We start from the raw sequence: 17,332 nt of genomic DNA, 5'->3' as shown, positions 1-17,332 counted from the left end.
TCTGACTTCTGCTCAATCAAAGCCAGAATTCACCTTTTTGGACCTGTGCAGTTACATTAATACAAAGCAGAAGGCTCTATGTTCAAATTTACTGTTCTTCTTAGAATCATTCCGGAAATCTCTGACTTTTCAGACCACGGGCCATGTCAATTTGTATTATTGGTACTTAACTTATTAAACCTGTAATAGGTGTGTCCTACTGGTTTGAGATTTCTGTTAAACCAGGCTTGTAGAACCTCTCCCCTACTAACTTCTCACGGCAGACTTTGTCACATTATCATAACTCACAGGGCTTGTAAACTTCTCATTTATTCATTACCATATAGACTAATGGTTAAGTGCACAGGTCCTCAGGTTAGCCTGTGTGTGTTTAAATTCAAGTTCAGCCACTTATTGAGCTGTGGGCCATTAGGAAATTAATGTATCTCTCTGAATTCACTGTGATCATCTGTAAAATGGGAGTAACAATAGCACTACCTCTTGTGTTGTCGTGAAATGAGGTAATTCACGTAAATGTCTTAACCTGATACCTAATACATGGCGAACTCTCAATAAGTATAAGCTGTTTTTATTATGGATGCAAGTAGTGATACTATAAACGCTTTCAAAAAGTACGTGTATTTCTTTCTTATATAAAGAGCTGCCATTAAAGCTGCCCTAATTATTTTTAGATTACCTTTACATATAGATTTCTTACAGATTCAAATCTACAGTGGGAATAACTTTTTTTTCTAGTTTTGAAAAGATGCTTTTAAACCAGTCCCTTAGAAGTCTCCTGTGTGATCCACACTAGTAAAACATTCCTTCAAGTGCCTTCTCTCCAGGATTTGTCTCCAGGCAACAACAGCATAAAATATGTCTCCAGGCAAGAACAGCATAAAATATGTAAACAAATGAGTAGCCTTATTTGCTAAAATTTAATCTGTTAATCATGTCATATTATTGCTCTTCCTCAAATTCTCCCTCCCTCAGGTAACATACCTCATTATCAGGAAGAGGAAGTTCCTTAACACATTATTTTGACAGCATAATTTACCCAGATAATTGTCATTATGATGATGCTTCAGATTTGTTTTGAGTCCACTGTTCTGAAAGGAAGAGTAGCTGGCCTATATTCTTCCTCATAACTTATTAAAAATTGCAGCATTCCCATTTGTGAAAGTTTGTTGAACGACTGTGTGGCATACCTCTTTATAAAGTGGAGAGTGATAAATGAAAACACTCTCTAGCTATACTCTTGATTTAATTGGTTATTAAAATAACCTCATATTGGACTTGAATTTTACTCTTAGAAAATTGTCAAAATGCTAATTTATTTGGTTTAACTGAAACAAGTCCATGTCTTGCTTAACTTTGATTCCCTAGCACGAACTCATTTATTAAGAATAAATGCTTGCTGAATTGAATTAAACAGCCAAACAGTAGACAAATGAAAGTTGTGGTTAATAAGATGGGCCAGACTGAAATACTGTTATTGTTGAGAAGCTTTCTTTAATCACCTTGTTATTTTCTAGCATAATATAATCATTTATTAAAATGATAGAATATTTTTCATATTGAGAAAATAATAGTTTTGTATTTTGTTGATATCTGCTTGGGAATAAAATAGACATCTTATCAAATTCATTGGAGGTGTCATTAGAATTGATACCTGAGAGTGGTTGTGGGAACACGTTTAAATTACAAAATCTGCAAAAGTTCATGTTTAGATATTGCCTCACACTGACTATTGTTTGGGAATAATGCAGTTTCAATTTATAGACTTGTATCACGTATTTTAGGACTGGAGAGAAACTTGACAGGTCCTCTATTGAACCTGAAGAGGAGTGCATTGCAATAGGGTACTCATCCAAAATTGAATAATATATATAATGTTGATGATCTCCATTGGAGGAAAAAGAAGTGTAAGATGTTGCACATTAAGCACATTACTCATTATATATTTATTTAATAATCCTGGACTTCATAAATAAAATGCTTTGTAGCCTATATGCCTTATTTTTTTCTCATAGTTAAATGTCTGAATTTTGTGGAATTTCAGCATGCTTCAGTGAGAGGAACAGCCATCTTATTTCCAAAAAATGCACGCACAGACTGCTTTTAACAAAAATGTGTATTACTGACCAAAATTCAGCAATCTAGTCTGGAAAATTAAAATGAAGAATTCTGTTGCTGGTGAGATGATACATAGGTAGAGGGAGGTGAAGAATATAAGCTAATTAGTAGCCTTGAACTTTCTCTCAACATTATGTACTAGAGAAATATCAATGTTATCACTCCCAGAAGCCATTCATTCAGAAATGGAAACTAGAATATGATGGAAAAATTCAGTGTTGGGAGTTATCCATCCAGAAACAAAATGGACGTATGTGATATCTACCCACTCTCATGATGAGGGCCCTGCATTACATTTATTGTCTGAAAACTTACTGTGCTGGAATCTTCACAGCGAAAGTTCCAGTTTCTCATATTGACTTAGTGAAAGTGAGTGAGGTTTAGCTACTAGGTATATACTTCTGGAATAACACATGATAATACCTTTTAATGTTGTTTCTAAAGCTATTTTCTTTGGAATACTGTTCTTGAGATTTGGTAGAAAAACGATCCAATGATCAGAATGTTTGGAAAACACTGAATATTTTATCTCCATGTTATAAATTCACAATGTATATTTTTTACATTAAAGACATAAAATTTCTAGAGTAAACAAACTGAAAAACAAAAAATCCTGCTAATTCAATTAATGTAAACATTATATATATATATGAATCCATTTTTCACTGAACACCTACTAATATTTTGTGGCACTGGCTGATACTTGACACAGTCTTGAAAAGTCTGGTCTAAGGAATTAAAAACCTGTAGATTATGAAGGAAATACTTTCAGGTGAGAAGACATGCCTGCAGTAGCAGCCTTCACTACTCTGTTATTGCCATCCAGGCAATTGTTTTTATTTTATCCCTCCCACCCTTTCATCCCTTTTCCTTTCAGCAGACTCTGCACTAGGGATAAAGAGAAAAATGTCATTTACTACCCTAGAGGAGCTATTTACTCTATTGTAAATAATTACAGTGGAGCCTGGTAAAGATCTGGTGACAATAAGAAGACATATTAGCCTAGGTTCTCTTGGTAGCAAATAATAAAAACTAGATCAAAGTTGGATACATGAACCCCAAGAGCAGAATACAACCAGGCTTAGGAAAGGTCTAGAAAGCAGCTATATCATTTCCACTAGTGCAATCACTGAACTGCTTTTCAACAGAGTGTCTTCTGAAGCAAACATTCAGAATCTAGTCTAGAGATTCAAAATGAACTCTGCTACTGGTTGGAATGAATATATATCATATATATATGTACATCCACACACATGTATACATATATACATATGACAGAAATGAAAGCACACATAAGTAGACGTTTCATAACTGCAACATGCACGCCAGGCATTGGTGACCACAGGAAGTCACCCCTTCGCCTATGGGGAAGCTAGCTCTACCCTCAGTTACATTATCACTGCAGCCCAGGGTGAACTTGTCAAAGAGGTACTCTACCATTTAGACTTCCAACGCCCCCATCTTGCTATCCAGACTCAACTATTAATATTTGCATAATTTAATGAACATAAACATTTCAGATAAAGCTGAAAATCCCCTTTATTTTAATCCCTGCCCAACCCCATTCTCTTCGTTTCTTCCCCAAAGGCAACTGCAATCATGCTTTTCAGGCCGCGTTTCTATATTTTTACTATTCACATGCACCTACATTCACCAGGGCCCAACGTCACCCCCCCCACCCCCCCATTCTGCCCCCCCACCCACATTGTTTATAAGGGGAAGATTAATTTTGTGTTTCCCAGGGTCCCATGGAATACCTTCTCCCTCCATCCACGGAGATCCTGAGCTGCATGTGGATGGGACATGGGTGGGTGGAGAGACCCTTGGATACCTGTCTCAAAGCTTAAAAGGTGAGAGGTTTGCACACACAAATTAAAGAGAGACCTTTATTTAGGAACCAGATAACTTTATTGGAATAAACTGGTAAAATTGAAAGAAAGAAAACTTAAGTGAACGTTTTGCGAGGGCAATACTGCAATATGCATGCTCAGTATGGTGACCAGGGGAAGTCACCAAGCCGCGGTGGCCGTGGGGAGGGCAGTCCAAACTCAGTTCTTACTGCCGTCCCCCAGGGTGAGCTTGTCGAAGAGGTACTCGGCCATGCCGTCTTCCGGGGCCCCCATCTTGCGCAGGTTGGTGAGATGGTCCCCCAACTCTCTCATGGACTTGACTTGCTCGAGCAGGTGCTGACTCTCCAGGTAGTCGCACAGATGGGGATCCTTCTTGTCGGTGGCCAGCTGGTGCAGATCGAGCAGGCTCTGGGTGACGCACTTCTCCATGTGCAGAGCGCACTCCAGGGCCTTCAGGCCGCTCTCCCAGTCGTCGCGGTCTGGCTTCGAGATGTCGCGGAGAAGGATGCGGCCTCCACGCAGGTTCTGCAGCTGCATCAGCTTCTCGGCGAGCTCCTCCTTCTGGCGCGACAGCTGCAAGAAGAACTGGGAGAAGTGCTTCAGGGCCACGTCGTCCCTGTCGAAGAAGTAGCCCATTGACAGGTACACGTAGGAGGCGTAGAGCTCCAGGCAGATCTGGCTGTTGATGGCGGCCTCGCAGTCGGCGTGGTAGTTCTGGAGCACCTGCGAGGGCGGCGCGCTCGCCATGGCTGGCTGGGCGGTTGCGGCGGGCGCGAAGGCGAAGGCGGCCTGGGAGTGTTCCCAGAGTGGACGACCAAGGCGCCGGCGAGTGGGCACCGGCTGGGCGGCTGATCTGGGTTGCGACCAAAATGGAGTCCGACCAAAGTGCGAGTGTCCGTTACGTTGCAGGGTGGGTGTCCGTTACGTTACGTGAGGGGGGATCCGTTACGTTACGGGGCGGGGGTGGGGGGGTCCGTTACGTTACGTGAGGGGGGATCAGGGTGGGGGGTCCGTTACATTACGTGAGGGGGGATCCGTTACGTTACGGGGTGGGGGTGGGGGTGGGGGGTGGGGGCGGGGCCGGGGGTGGGGGTGGGGGTGGGGAGGGTTGTGAGCGTGGTGTTCCAGGTTCTATCAGAGCCTGGGTGAGGCTGGGTGAGTCTGTGCTAAGCATCTGGGCTATATAATATTTTAAAATGTTATTCATGAATATAAGTGCAACCATTTTGAGTCAACCACCTGCATGATTTCTTTGAGTAGCTTATTTGAATATTGTACTAATGTGATTGTTTCATTAAATATAGTCCTTTTGTGGTCTCATTAGATATGTTTACTATCACACAGCTTTATTTGAATGGTAGATAAATCAGTGATTTCAACATCCATGCTAATGATACTCTGATAGTCTCCTCACTCAGTTCCTAGAGTTATTAACTCCAGTGACCTCCACTTTTCTCTTTCTAGTCATGATCAAGTTGACACTTCTCTGACAGCAGAGCACCACCCCCAAAGTCTCAGTGAATCTCTCCACCTCTCCATCTTGCACTCTTTTTGAGCTTGTTCTTCACACCCTTTATTCTCTCTCGTCTCTTAATCTTTCAGCACAGTCCTAGAAGCACATTCCTTCCGCCCTGTCTGGACCCCAGTACAGACAGTTTCAATGATCTCATCACTGATGCCCTAGATTTGCTCGCCCCCTTCACCTGGCTTGTCAGTTTCCTTCCTCTCGGTAAGTACGGTCTTCTCTTGTCTCTGGCAGAAAACAAATGGTTTAGGTGCATTCTTAGAGAAAGCACTTAACCATGTGGATGTATTCCTCCCCTCCAACCTCATTTGCACTTTTACTGCCACTCAGCAAGTCTTTTTGTTAAGCCCAATTATGTTCTGTGGAATGAACCACCATGGTAGGGAATACCACTGATCGCAATGGCCTTTCATTCATTCATTAATTCACTCAACAAATATTTATTGATTACCTTAATATGACCCAGGCACTGGTCTAGGATTTGAGCATATATTAGTAACAAAGAGAGACAAAGTCTCTGTTCCCTTGGGGTTTGTATTCTAGTGGAGAAGCAGACCAAAACAAAACAAAATGAAACAAAAAACTGCCATTTTCCCCCCTTATTGTCTCAAGTAAATACATACAAGATATTACACATCTATATGGAAATAAAAAAGAGAAAATATATTCTTAGAATTCAAGGATATTATAGTGGAAGACATAAGACCAACCTAGGTATTTGTAATTAATTTATTTATGCATTAATTCAACAACTGTTTATATACTTCAAATATGTGTCAGACACTGTGTTTGATTCTGGAGATACACAGAAGAATCAAACGTGGTCTCTGTTCTGAAGGTACAAGATCAAGTGACAGAATATTATAAGTGCTCTCAGATCAAGTTAGGACAAAATGCCTATTTTCATGTAAAGGATTAATCCCATGACTTTGATTAATGTACCTTTTTTGGGTCTCTTTATTTCTCTTTTGGAAGCTTATGCTATTTTATAATCAGAGTTTATGAAGAAAGCAAATGATCACATATCAAGTGTCACAATGTAAACTCATGTAAACAGTTTTAGAGACATTTAATTTTTGAATCTGTAAAGAAATAGAATAATGTCTGTTTGATAAGTTGATTTCAAAGATAGAATCACGCACTTGAGATGGAAAAGAACTACATGATCAATTTCTCAATGAGATAAAATTGTATTCTATATTTGCTTAACGCCAATGTTTAGTATTAATATAATTGTAGACTTTCAAAATTTCCTTGAGAGATTCCATTGTAGACTTCACTGTAAGAACCTATTTAAATAGAAGAAGTCTTGATTTTGTGGAACATTTTCTCATTATGTCCCAAGATTATTTAATAATTAATTTATCCCTATAATTTTACTCTTCAAATACGTAAAATAATAATACTATTGAATGGTTATGTGTATACTAAGAAGTGTGTCTGTCTGCATACTCAGTTGGGTGAGCAGTGCTGGATAGGTTGCAGAGAGACCAAAGAAATGACCCAGAGATGGCGAACGAGACATATAGGTTTATTGGGAGTTACATATAGGGAATGTCCAGTGCTGGCTGGCTGAATGGAAGTGTGCACCCGCAATCATGGGTGGGGAGGGGCTTTGCTTATATAGGCAAGGGGCACAAAAGCTCTATGCTTGCCAAGAGGGGCTGTCCCTGGTACGGCCAGCGTTCCCAGGCATAGTAGCTCACGTGGAGGGGCTCTGTGTCCCTTTAAGAAGTGATATTCTTTGAGTGAGATAAGGTAGGATCCGGGCTGGCCAGGCCCTGGATCGTTACAAATCCCAGCAGCTGGGTGTCCTGCCCAGAAGAGAGCCAGAAGGACACGTGGTTGCAACGGGCTTGTGGGCTCTTGCTGAGCAAGCAAGGACCAAGCCCTACAGGGTGATAATGGTGTTTCTCAGATATTTCATCCCTCATCATTACCTCCTAGGGAAGAAGTTAATTGTAAAATATATATTATAACTGAGAGAAGCCTAAGGTTTAAAAACTAACTTTCCTAAGGGAAATCAATAAACAAGCCTGGGCTGGCACCTCAAATTTCCATGAAGGAAGTATACATATGTATAAACAAAAGCATTCCATCCAGTTTTTCTCTAATGAGAAATATAAAACTAAATACAAACGTAGAGTGAGAAAACTTCAGAGCAGATCATGTTTCTTAAAAATATGAATATAGAACTATAAGATAAAGGTTTCTTTGAAATGTTTGTGGTCAGTGTTTGTATTGTATTAGTATTAGTCATGATTCTCCAGAGTAACAGAACCAATAGGACGTATATATATGGAATTGGCTCACGTGATTATGGAAGCTGACAAGGCTCAAAATCTGTAGGTAGCAAACTTGAGACCCAGGAGAGCCAATGGTGTAGGTCCAGTCCCAACTCCAGCAGGCTCGAGACTGAGGAAGTTCAAGTTGAAGGCAGGAAAAAACTGATGTCCCAGCTCAAAGGCAGTCCAGCAGGAGGAGTTCTGTCTTACTCAGAGGAGGGTCAGTATTTTTGTTCTATCCAGGCCTTCCAATGATTGTGTGAGGCTCACCCACATTAGGGAGAGCAACCTGCTTTACTCAGTCTACTGTTTCAAATGTTCATCTCATGGAAAAACACCCTCACAGGCAAACGCGGAGTAATATTCGACTAAATATCTGGGTACCCCCTGGCCCAGTCAAGTTGACGTATAAAATTGACCATCATAGTATTATTCATAATAAATGCAGACTCATCAGATAAAAATTCTAGTGATATAATCTGTGAAAACTCTTTTGACTTTCAGTTCCCTTCATCATTTTAAAATGTTACGGAACTAATAGATGACTGATGTTAGGCAATAAGTTCTGACTCAGTGACAGTGATTAGCTCTCACTCATTCATTCAATATATTTCTATTGAGTACCTATTATATGCCAGGTATTTTTATAGGTACTAACATAAAAACTTGTTCTATAAACTCCTCATATTTGCATTTTTTACAGCTAAGTGCTATTCAATGTTCCATATAAGCCCTTCTCTAAAAATTAATGCATGCGGTAGGCTCGATGATATATTCATACGGAAGTGGACCATAAGTAGCAGCAGTTGGTGGCTTATCTCACTCTCCATATACGTGTGTGTGTGTATGTGTGTATGCATATGTATAAACAAATCATTTAATGAGGGGTAGTGAAAAGTGATATATCAATCCAAAATCAATATTATCTATCAATTCAAAATCAATACTGTCTTTGAGCTGTTCACTCTACATTATCTCATTATTACAGATACCCTCTGAGTTAATTTTTATTATTATCACCCATATTTTACAGATAAAGAAATTGTAGGGGCCGGCCCCGTGGCTTAGCCGTTAAGTGCACGCGCTCCGCTGCTGGCGGCCCGGGTTCGGATCCCGGGCGCGCACCGACGCACCACTTGTCAGGCCATGCTGTGGCAGCGTCCCACATAAAGTGGAGGAAGATGGGCACGGATGTTAGCTCAGGGCCAGTCTTCCTCAGCAAAAAGAGGAGGATTGGCATGGACGTTAGCTCAGGGCTGATCTTCCTCACAAAAAAAAAAAAGAAAAAAGAAATTGTAAATTAGAGAGTATGTCACATGCTCAAGCATACATCTTGTAAAGCAGAGAGTGACACTCTGAACTGGATTCCTCTCTAGGTAGTTTGGAAAATTTGGATGGACCATGAGCTCCTTTAGGACAGAGACTATTTAACTTGTCTGATGCTAAATTTCACATAGTAGGGGCTCACAAATATGAATGAAAGTATTGAGTGGCCCATTAAAAGCTTTAGTCTCATTATTTCTCCAAATTAAAGCAATGAGTGGGAGTGGATGTTGAATATGTATTTAAACTGTGTTTCCTTTAGAAGGAAAAAAAATCAGACACCCAATGGTGACAAATTACATTATAATTTTACTGTAATATGCATATACATAAAAGCAGGTATAAAAATCTGTGTGCTTAAATGTATGCTTTAGTAACTGTAAAACTAACAATTTATAAATATATGCAAGTACAACTATAAAACTTATAAAATTAAAATTAAGAAATTCCAGTTATGCATCAGATTATGCTTTTTGTCTTAAACACAGTTACTTCTCACTTAGAATAGATCTGGTTGCCAAGATGCAAGTTTTCTTTTGAGTGTGCCGTGCCCGTTCGCCTCAATGCACATGAAACATCTCAGTTCTTGACCAGTCTTCTTGACTGAAACGATTGACACACTTTAGTTCATATGATGATTCACATGAAGAGGGTTCATAAGGGAAGAGCCTGTTGAAACTGCTTTCAGGTAGGGGAAGCCATCATTTAAATACTGTCAGTCCCTGTTCTTTTTTATTAACTTGTGAAAAGTAAAGTGATACTTTGTTCTGTTGCTGTTTGTTGATTTTGTGAAGTACCATTAAAAGTCTCAATAACTTCAATAACTGAAGGTGCTGAAGTTTCATTCTATTAAACTGTTTTTCATTTCCCAATCATCACTTTGAAAGGAAATTTTAGTCTTTGCACTGGTAAAATAAATCAATATGACCATACGGGTGGACATGGGACAACTGCCATTTTTACGTATGCCAATCTAGCAGCAGTCACACTCCATGATTCAAAACACACATGCAAATGTGGACACTGTATCTGTGTGGCTGTATTGAGCTATGAAGAGATCAAGATAGTCCTGAAAATGCTTCTGGTAATTTTTCATTTAGATGTAAACACAACAACAGATCCATGGAATTCACAAACGCAGATAGAGAACACTGAGTTAGAATGGCATGGACACACCATATATCTAATCAATAACTATTTAGGACCTAATGCATGTCCAGCTTTGTGCTGAAAGCTGAATGATTGCAACAGACATTGACTTTAATCTCATGGGCCTGAGTCTGTTTAGGTTCACTTTGTTCACTGACAGAATGCTTGTATGACCAATGTAAAATTAGTTGCTAATGACTTGATAATAGAATATATATTAGTAGGGCCGCCCCCGTGGCTTAGCGGTTGTTTGAAATATTTACTTCTGTTGTCACAGATACACAAATTGCTACAGAAGTTCTCATACCTTTTCCTACATAGCAATTATGTTTAGGGAAAATATATTTGGCAGAATTATGTTAGTTAATGTAAAGATCCAGAATGTCTTGATTGAAGCTGTAGATATTTTGTTTCACTAAAATCAAGTGTAAGTTTTTCCAAACAAGTTAGAGAAAAAGCATAATCCTTATAAAATTTTCCTATGATTCTATACCTTACTATAATATTAATCCAGAGTGTTAATAGAATAAGCTTATATTTAATGTGATCATTACTCTTCATAATTTGACATAAGCAATTAATTTTCTCTCATTTTTTAATTCTCTAAACTGTTCTTCCACACTCTCAATGGCTTATTTGATGATTTCCTCTTTCATAACAATATGATAGTTACCTCATCCAGCCAATGTTAAAACTCAGTGAAAAACACAACTTATAAAAGTGAAAGTTCTGTAAAGTGTTTCCTATGTATTGTTCACATTTATTACCCTCCCTGTGAGCTTTTCATTCTTCAATTCTTGCTCATAAATGAAAAATAAACAATGTCCTTTTGAGTTATTTTCCTGAAGGCTTTTGCCATTTTCCAAAAACATCGCTGAGTATTTAAGGTCAGGTAAACCTATTTAGGGAATTTCAAATTTCTAGGGAATATGTGATATTTAGTAGCTTTCTGCCAAAATGATTTAAAAACTCATTTATTTCAATGTGAATCAGTGGATTGAGATATATTCTTTCTGTAGAAAGATTATTAGCGTTTTGCTTCTTCTTATGCAGATGGTGCTCTTAAGTTCTGATTTCTTACATGACAGACAACCTGTGAGGAAAAACTCATTAATAATCTGCCAAATGCTGTCGGCTGTATGACTCAATTCTCCATTAGTATTGCTATCCCTTGACTTTCTCCTGCCAGAAAATTGCTGATTCTTTGAAACCATTGGCAATAATACGAATTTATACAGCATATGTGTATATAAATTGGAAGAGGGATTGAGGGCAAAGACAAAACCTAGCATTCTTTTACAGGACATGAATTGAAAATTTGTTGTGGAGTAACTGGTGGATTTGGTGAGGCCAAAAGCAGCCCATCAGAAAGGGAAGAGGCTACTGAAACTGGAAACTGAGGGAAAGAGAACTACTGAAAAGAATTCTTGAAGGATAACAACACTCTTCCCTTTGACTGTGTGATAAATTCCCTGGCCTGGAGTAGAAGGAAAAAGCTGTGCCGAGAGCAGCTTCTGGTGGCAGGGAATATTATTTTCTTGTACATGCAGCTATAGAAACGTTGCTTAGCATTCCTCAGATCTTAACTGTCAAGGACTAAAAACAGTAATGATAACTGGAAATGTCAGTTTCATGTCCAAAATAATGTATTTACAGTTGCTTCCCTATTTCACCAGGTCTCTATCAATTATCAGTGCTTTTATTCTCCCCTAAATCATCACTTTGGTCCTTAATCAAATTTATTCCTCAATTATACCGCAGAGAAATGCAATTTTCCCTATGTGGCCTTTCCCTTTAATTCTTTTTTCTTTTCCACATTAATAATCCCTAATATTTAGAAAAAAGACAATAGCATATAAATGAATCAAGGTGCAGAATTCCTCAAATTATGAAAATCAATTCCTGGATCATTATAGATTGATAAACATATTGATCACATCAATGTAAGTATTTCAGTTAATCAGTTTGTCTACGGAGATTGCAGCTACAAGATGAAAAAACATTCAGTTTATTCAGTTGTTACAAATGTAGGAGGGGGAAATGGAAATAGGAATAACAAGATTCTATGCAGAGCCGAGTCCACTTCCTTTTCCCCAGAGACACTGCTTTATAAACCATGGTGGTGATTTTCCTAGCCATGCTATTAAATATATTTGGTTGGATTACATTCTGAATTAAACCAGTTAATTGGAGTAAGTTTCTGTATGAGACACTTGGTTTTATAAAACTATTTCATAGCTGGATGGTGTAGAGCATCATCAGACTATCTTCTCGCAAAGGAGTGCTGTTGAGTCAAATGAATACAGGAAAACAGATAATATTAGAACTCTTTTTATAAAATAATATCTTAATTCACATTTTGTGATAGGTCCAATAACATCTTAGAAAACCATGGTGTGTATATGTGTATTGAATGCATACATTTGTATATACATATTAGGCTTTGATAGCTATGTTAATGTTACCTAAAATTTGCACCTTAATGTGGATTGTCATGTGAATGTATATATTATAAATTATTCTAAAGAGATATGATTATTAACATAGAATAATAGCCTATATTTCATAATTTGGGTTAGTGGTATAATTTATAAGTAATGATAATATTGAATATTTTTGCCTACTCTTGCAATGTTGGACATTAGCCAGGTAAAGTAGACATTAGTGGGAGCATGCATCTTAGCTGATTTTATGTGTGTATATTCTGTGAAATTTTGATTTTTTAAATGTTGCGTTAGAAGCCATGGAGTAAGATTAAGCTAGCTCTAGTGGAGGACTGAGATTATTGATTATTCTACATTTTTCATATCCATAATATGAAGTGATTCTGGAAATTTTTGCTAGCTACTAGAAAATAAGCTAAGATTTATGATAGCTCTTGGAATGCATCTACCAAAGTTCCATCAATAGGAAAGTAAGGTCAGCCTTCTTTTAATTAAATCAGCAGACATAAAGTAGTAACATTTACATGTCCTCAGGCAAAGTTTATTACTTTAACAACACAATAAATGGCCAAGATTTTAGCCATTTGCAAAGTTTTTTAATGATATACAAGAGAATTTCTGTGTACCTGGCATGAACCACCTTATAAAATAGAGCTGCCTCTGCTTGATTATTTCCTCAATATTATAATCTATTTATGTTAGTGAATTGGGGCTGTGGATCAGATGATAAAACATCCATACACCGAAACAGGAACACATCTCATATTTTTTTGTAGAATTCATCTATATAAGAAAATAGAATGAACCTTCTAGAAATATGAAAAAAATATTAGCCTGATATTGTTCATTTTTACCTTTTTGGGAATTTGAGTAAGTCATTTGTTCTCCCTTAGCCTCAAGTTCTTTATTTAAAAAAGTAGTCTTGGACTATATCCTTTTGGATATACTGTGGTCAAATGATTTTCTGCCCAGGGATTTCGACCCTTGGCTGTGAATCAAAATCAATTGAGGGAATTCTGATTCAGCAAGTTTGGGGTAGAACTCTGGCATAAGTACTTTTAAGAAATGCCACAAGTGATTCTGGTACTCAGCCAGGATATGGAATAGTGATTCTATGCTATTTGGTGCAAAGAACAAAATGGGAATCCCTAAGTCTGGATACTGCTTATAACTTATCTAAATTTCATACCTTGCTAAGAAAAAATGTCAGTGGATGTAGCAGTGGTAAAATAGCTGCAGTATATCTCATTATAAGAAAAGATGGTTACAGTGTTACTGGTAGAAAAATGATCAGAATGGACAGTGTATTAGGGTTCTCCAGAGAAACAGATCTAATAGGATATTTATATTATATTATTATTATATAATATATAATGGGATATATATTATATATAATAGGATATATGCTACATATATACATGTATATATTATATATATAATATATATTATATATATATAAAGAGAGAGAATGAGAGATTTATTTGAAGGAATTGGCTTATGAGATTGTGGGAGCAGGGAGGTGAGAAATCTGCAGGGCAGGTCAGCAGGTTGGAAATTCAGGTAAAAGTTCAAGTTGCAGTCTTGAGTCCAAAGGCTGGAAACTCAGACAGAATTTCTATATTGCAGTCTATAGGCATAGTTCTTTCTTCTTTGGAATATTTCAGTCTTTGCTTTTAGCACCCTCAACTGATTGGATGATGCCCATGCATACTATGGAGGGATAATCTGCTTTACTCAAAGTCTACTGATTTAAATGTTAATCACATCTGAAAACTACCTTCATAGCAACTTCTAGACCAAACGACCTGGCACCATAGCCTAGCCAAGTTTACACAGAAAATTAACCATCACAGATGGTAAACATTAGTGAAGGCTCATGCAGGGAGAAGAGTACCAAAGTGGATTCAATCAGAGTGAATGTGATTGGGTATCTGAGAAGGGCTGGCACATGCGTGTGTGGTTGGGAGAGGCTGCAAGGTTGCAGACCGCCTGAGTCTGTTTGGGCGTGAAAGTGGTGTTCTGAGCCAGTGTTAAGTCTGCAGTAAACGTGGTAGGCATCTGAGGGTAGGCAGAGGCACACAGCATGTCAGAATTGGGACCAATTAGGCTTCATTTAACCAGTGAGTTTCATCACATTGATTTTCATAGTTTATTCTCATTCCCTTGTTCACCTGTTCATTATATGCTTCTCCAGTCAGAGGCTTTCAACTTGCTTAAACATTTGTTAATTAGCTTGCTGCTGTTGCTTTTGGTTGTCAGTACTGCACTATTCATTTTTGGAGTAACGCTTCATGCTAAGGCAGTTGTTGCCTTAGTTGAACAGGCCAGTTGTAATTTCTCTGCACTCTATAGTGATTGACGTCAGTTTTCTTCAACCCAGGAAGGGTTGTTTGCATAAGCAAGTTGCTTCCACGTCTAGTCTTTCTACTGCTACTTGGATACTTGCAAAACTTTGCACCTTCTTAGCTCTTCTATCATGACTCCATTACCCTGAGGCCCAACAGTTATATACATATTGTCTAAGTGAATTATTTTGTCCACAGGCTCCTCTAGCTGATGTTTCTTTTCTCATCGTGCATATGTTGAATTTTAACTTTCTCCAAATTTGGTTACCTTGGATAATACCACTACTACTGTGGTTTTTAAAGTCTTTGAAAGTCTTTTGGGCCTGTAAAAGGCACAGGGCTTTAGAAAAGTAATTCTCAGATTTTGGTGTGCATAAGAATCATCTAAAGACTGTGTAAAATGCAGATTCTTGGTTCCATTTCTAGATTCTGATAAAGTATATATGGGGAGAGGAGGTCCACGAATCTACATTTTAAAGGAGGTAGTTTCTTTCTCTCTAGTATGCTTAATAGCTATTCTATTTTGATCCATCACAGTACAATATACATTTTAAAAAAACTAAACCTTCTATTTTGGAATAATTTTAGATTTATAAAACAAAGATAGAATGGAGAGTTCCCATGTACCCTTCACTCATCTTCCGCTAATGTTAATATCTTACATAGTATATATGTTAAAACTAAAAAAATAACATTGGTATATTACTTTTAACTAAACTCCAGACTTTATTCAAATTTGTAGATTTTTTTTACAATAATGTCCTTGCTCTGTTCCGGGGTCCAATCCAGTATGTCTTATTGAATTTAGTTGTCATCTCTTTTTAGTCTTCTAAAGTCTTTCACAGGTTCTCAGCCTTTCCTTGTTTTCAATGACCTTTATAGTTTTGAGCAGTACTGGCCAGGTATTTGCAGAATGTCCCTCAATTTGGGTTTGTTAGGTGTTTTTCACATGATTAGACCAGAGTTCTGGGTTTTGGGGAAGAATACCATGGAGGTGAAATGTTTTCCTCATCACATTGTATCGGGGGCACATGATACCAACATGACTTATAACTGGTGATGTTAACCTTGTTCACTTGGTTAAGATGAAGTCTCCCAGATTTATTCACTGAAAGTTATTGTTGTTCCCTTTCCATAATCTTTCTTTTGGAATCCAGCCCACGTTCCCATCTCCTGGAGGGAGGAGTATCTACATATATTATTTGAAATTCTTTGTAAGAAAGATTTGTACCTTCTTCCCTATTTATTTATGTATTTAATTATATCAGTATAGACTCATGGATATTTCTTTTATATTACTGTATAATTTTAAAGTTTAATTAATTTTGTTGCTTGAATTGTTCCAGTTTAGGCCATCAGGTACTCCTTCAGTTTGGCTCCTATGTCCCTTCGATCTGGCTCCATCGTTTTGTTTTTTGAGCACTTTCATGTTTTCTGGCACTACATAATGCTCTAGGCTCATCTTGTTTTTTCATTGTCCCAGCCCTGTAATTAGTCATTTCTCCAAGGATGTCTTATTTTTGTTATTTTGGAGAACGATATTTAGAAATCAAGGTCTGGATTCTGGATGTGCTTGTTGCTACTTGAGTGTCGTTTCTAGTCTCTCAGCAGACAGAGCTCTGAAATATATGTGTGTATATTAACCAATATATACACACATATCTATAATTATTTCTATAGGTATCTATCTCCTATTAATATTAAACTAAACTTGAGTTCATACTAATGTCTAAATACCAGTTTGTTTATCCATTCACCTGTTGAAGGACAATTTGATTATTTCTGGTTTGGGAAAATTATGAATAAAGCTGCTATATACATTTCAATTAACTGGGGAATATGATTGCTGGATCCTATGATAAGACTATGCTTAGCTCTATAGGAAACTGCCAAACAGTCTTCCCAAGTGGCTGTATCATTTTACATTCCCACTAGCAATGAATGTGAGTTCCTGCACACTAAATTTTTGTCAGTATTTGGTATTGTCAGTTTTTGGATTTTACCTATTCTAGTAGGTGTGTAGTGATGTCTCATTGTGATTTATTTTTATTTTCCTAATGACGAATGATGTTGAGCATCTTTTCATATGTTTATTTGCCATCTGTATATCTTCTTTGGTGAAAAAAATATACATTTTTTTCTTTCTTTTCTTCTTATGAATCCTCTGTGTGTATATATATATATATTTTTAAATTAGGTTCTTTATATATCCTAGATGTGAGTCTTTTATACAATATACTCTTTTGAAAAGTGAAAAAAATGAAGTGGATACAAGGTACAAAAAATTTTTTAATGA

General features: G+C 37.4%; 1 protein-coding gene across 1 annotated transcript; it reads right to left on the bottom strand.

Annotated features, from left to right (window-relative positions):
- Positions 1-4,054: 4,054 nt before the first annotated feature.
- Positions 4,055-4,765, bottom strand: LOC131400848 (ferritin heavy chain-like). Its single transcript, XM_058535618.1, has one exon. It carries the CDS (start codon positions 4,710-4,712, stop codon positions 4,164-4,166), a length of 549 nt encoding a protein of 182 aa, XP_058391601.1. The 5' UTR covers positions 4,713-4,765; the 3' UTR covers positions 4,055-4,163.
- Positions 4,766-17,332: the final 12,567 nt, after the last annotated feature.

Source organism: Diceros bicornis, chromosome X, assembly GCF_020826845.1.
Source record: "Diceros bicornis minor isolate mBicDic1 chromosome X, mDicBic1.mat.cur, whole genome shotgun sequence".
Taxonomy (NCBI): Eukaryota; Metazoa; Chordata; class Mammalia; order Perissodactyla; family Rhinocerotidae; genus Diceros; species Diceros bicornis.
This window is presented reverse-complemented; position numbering and strand designations above follow the sequence as displayed.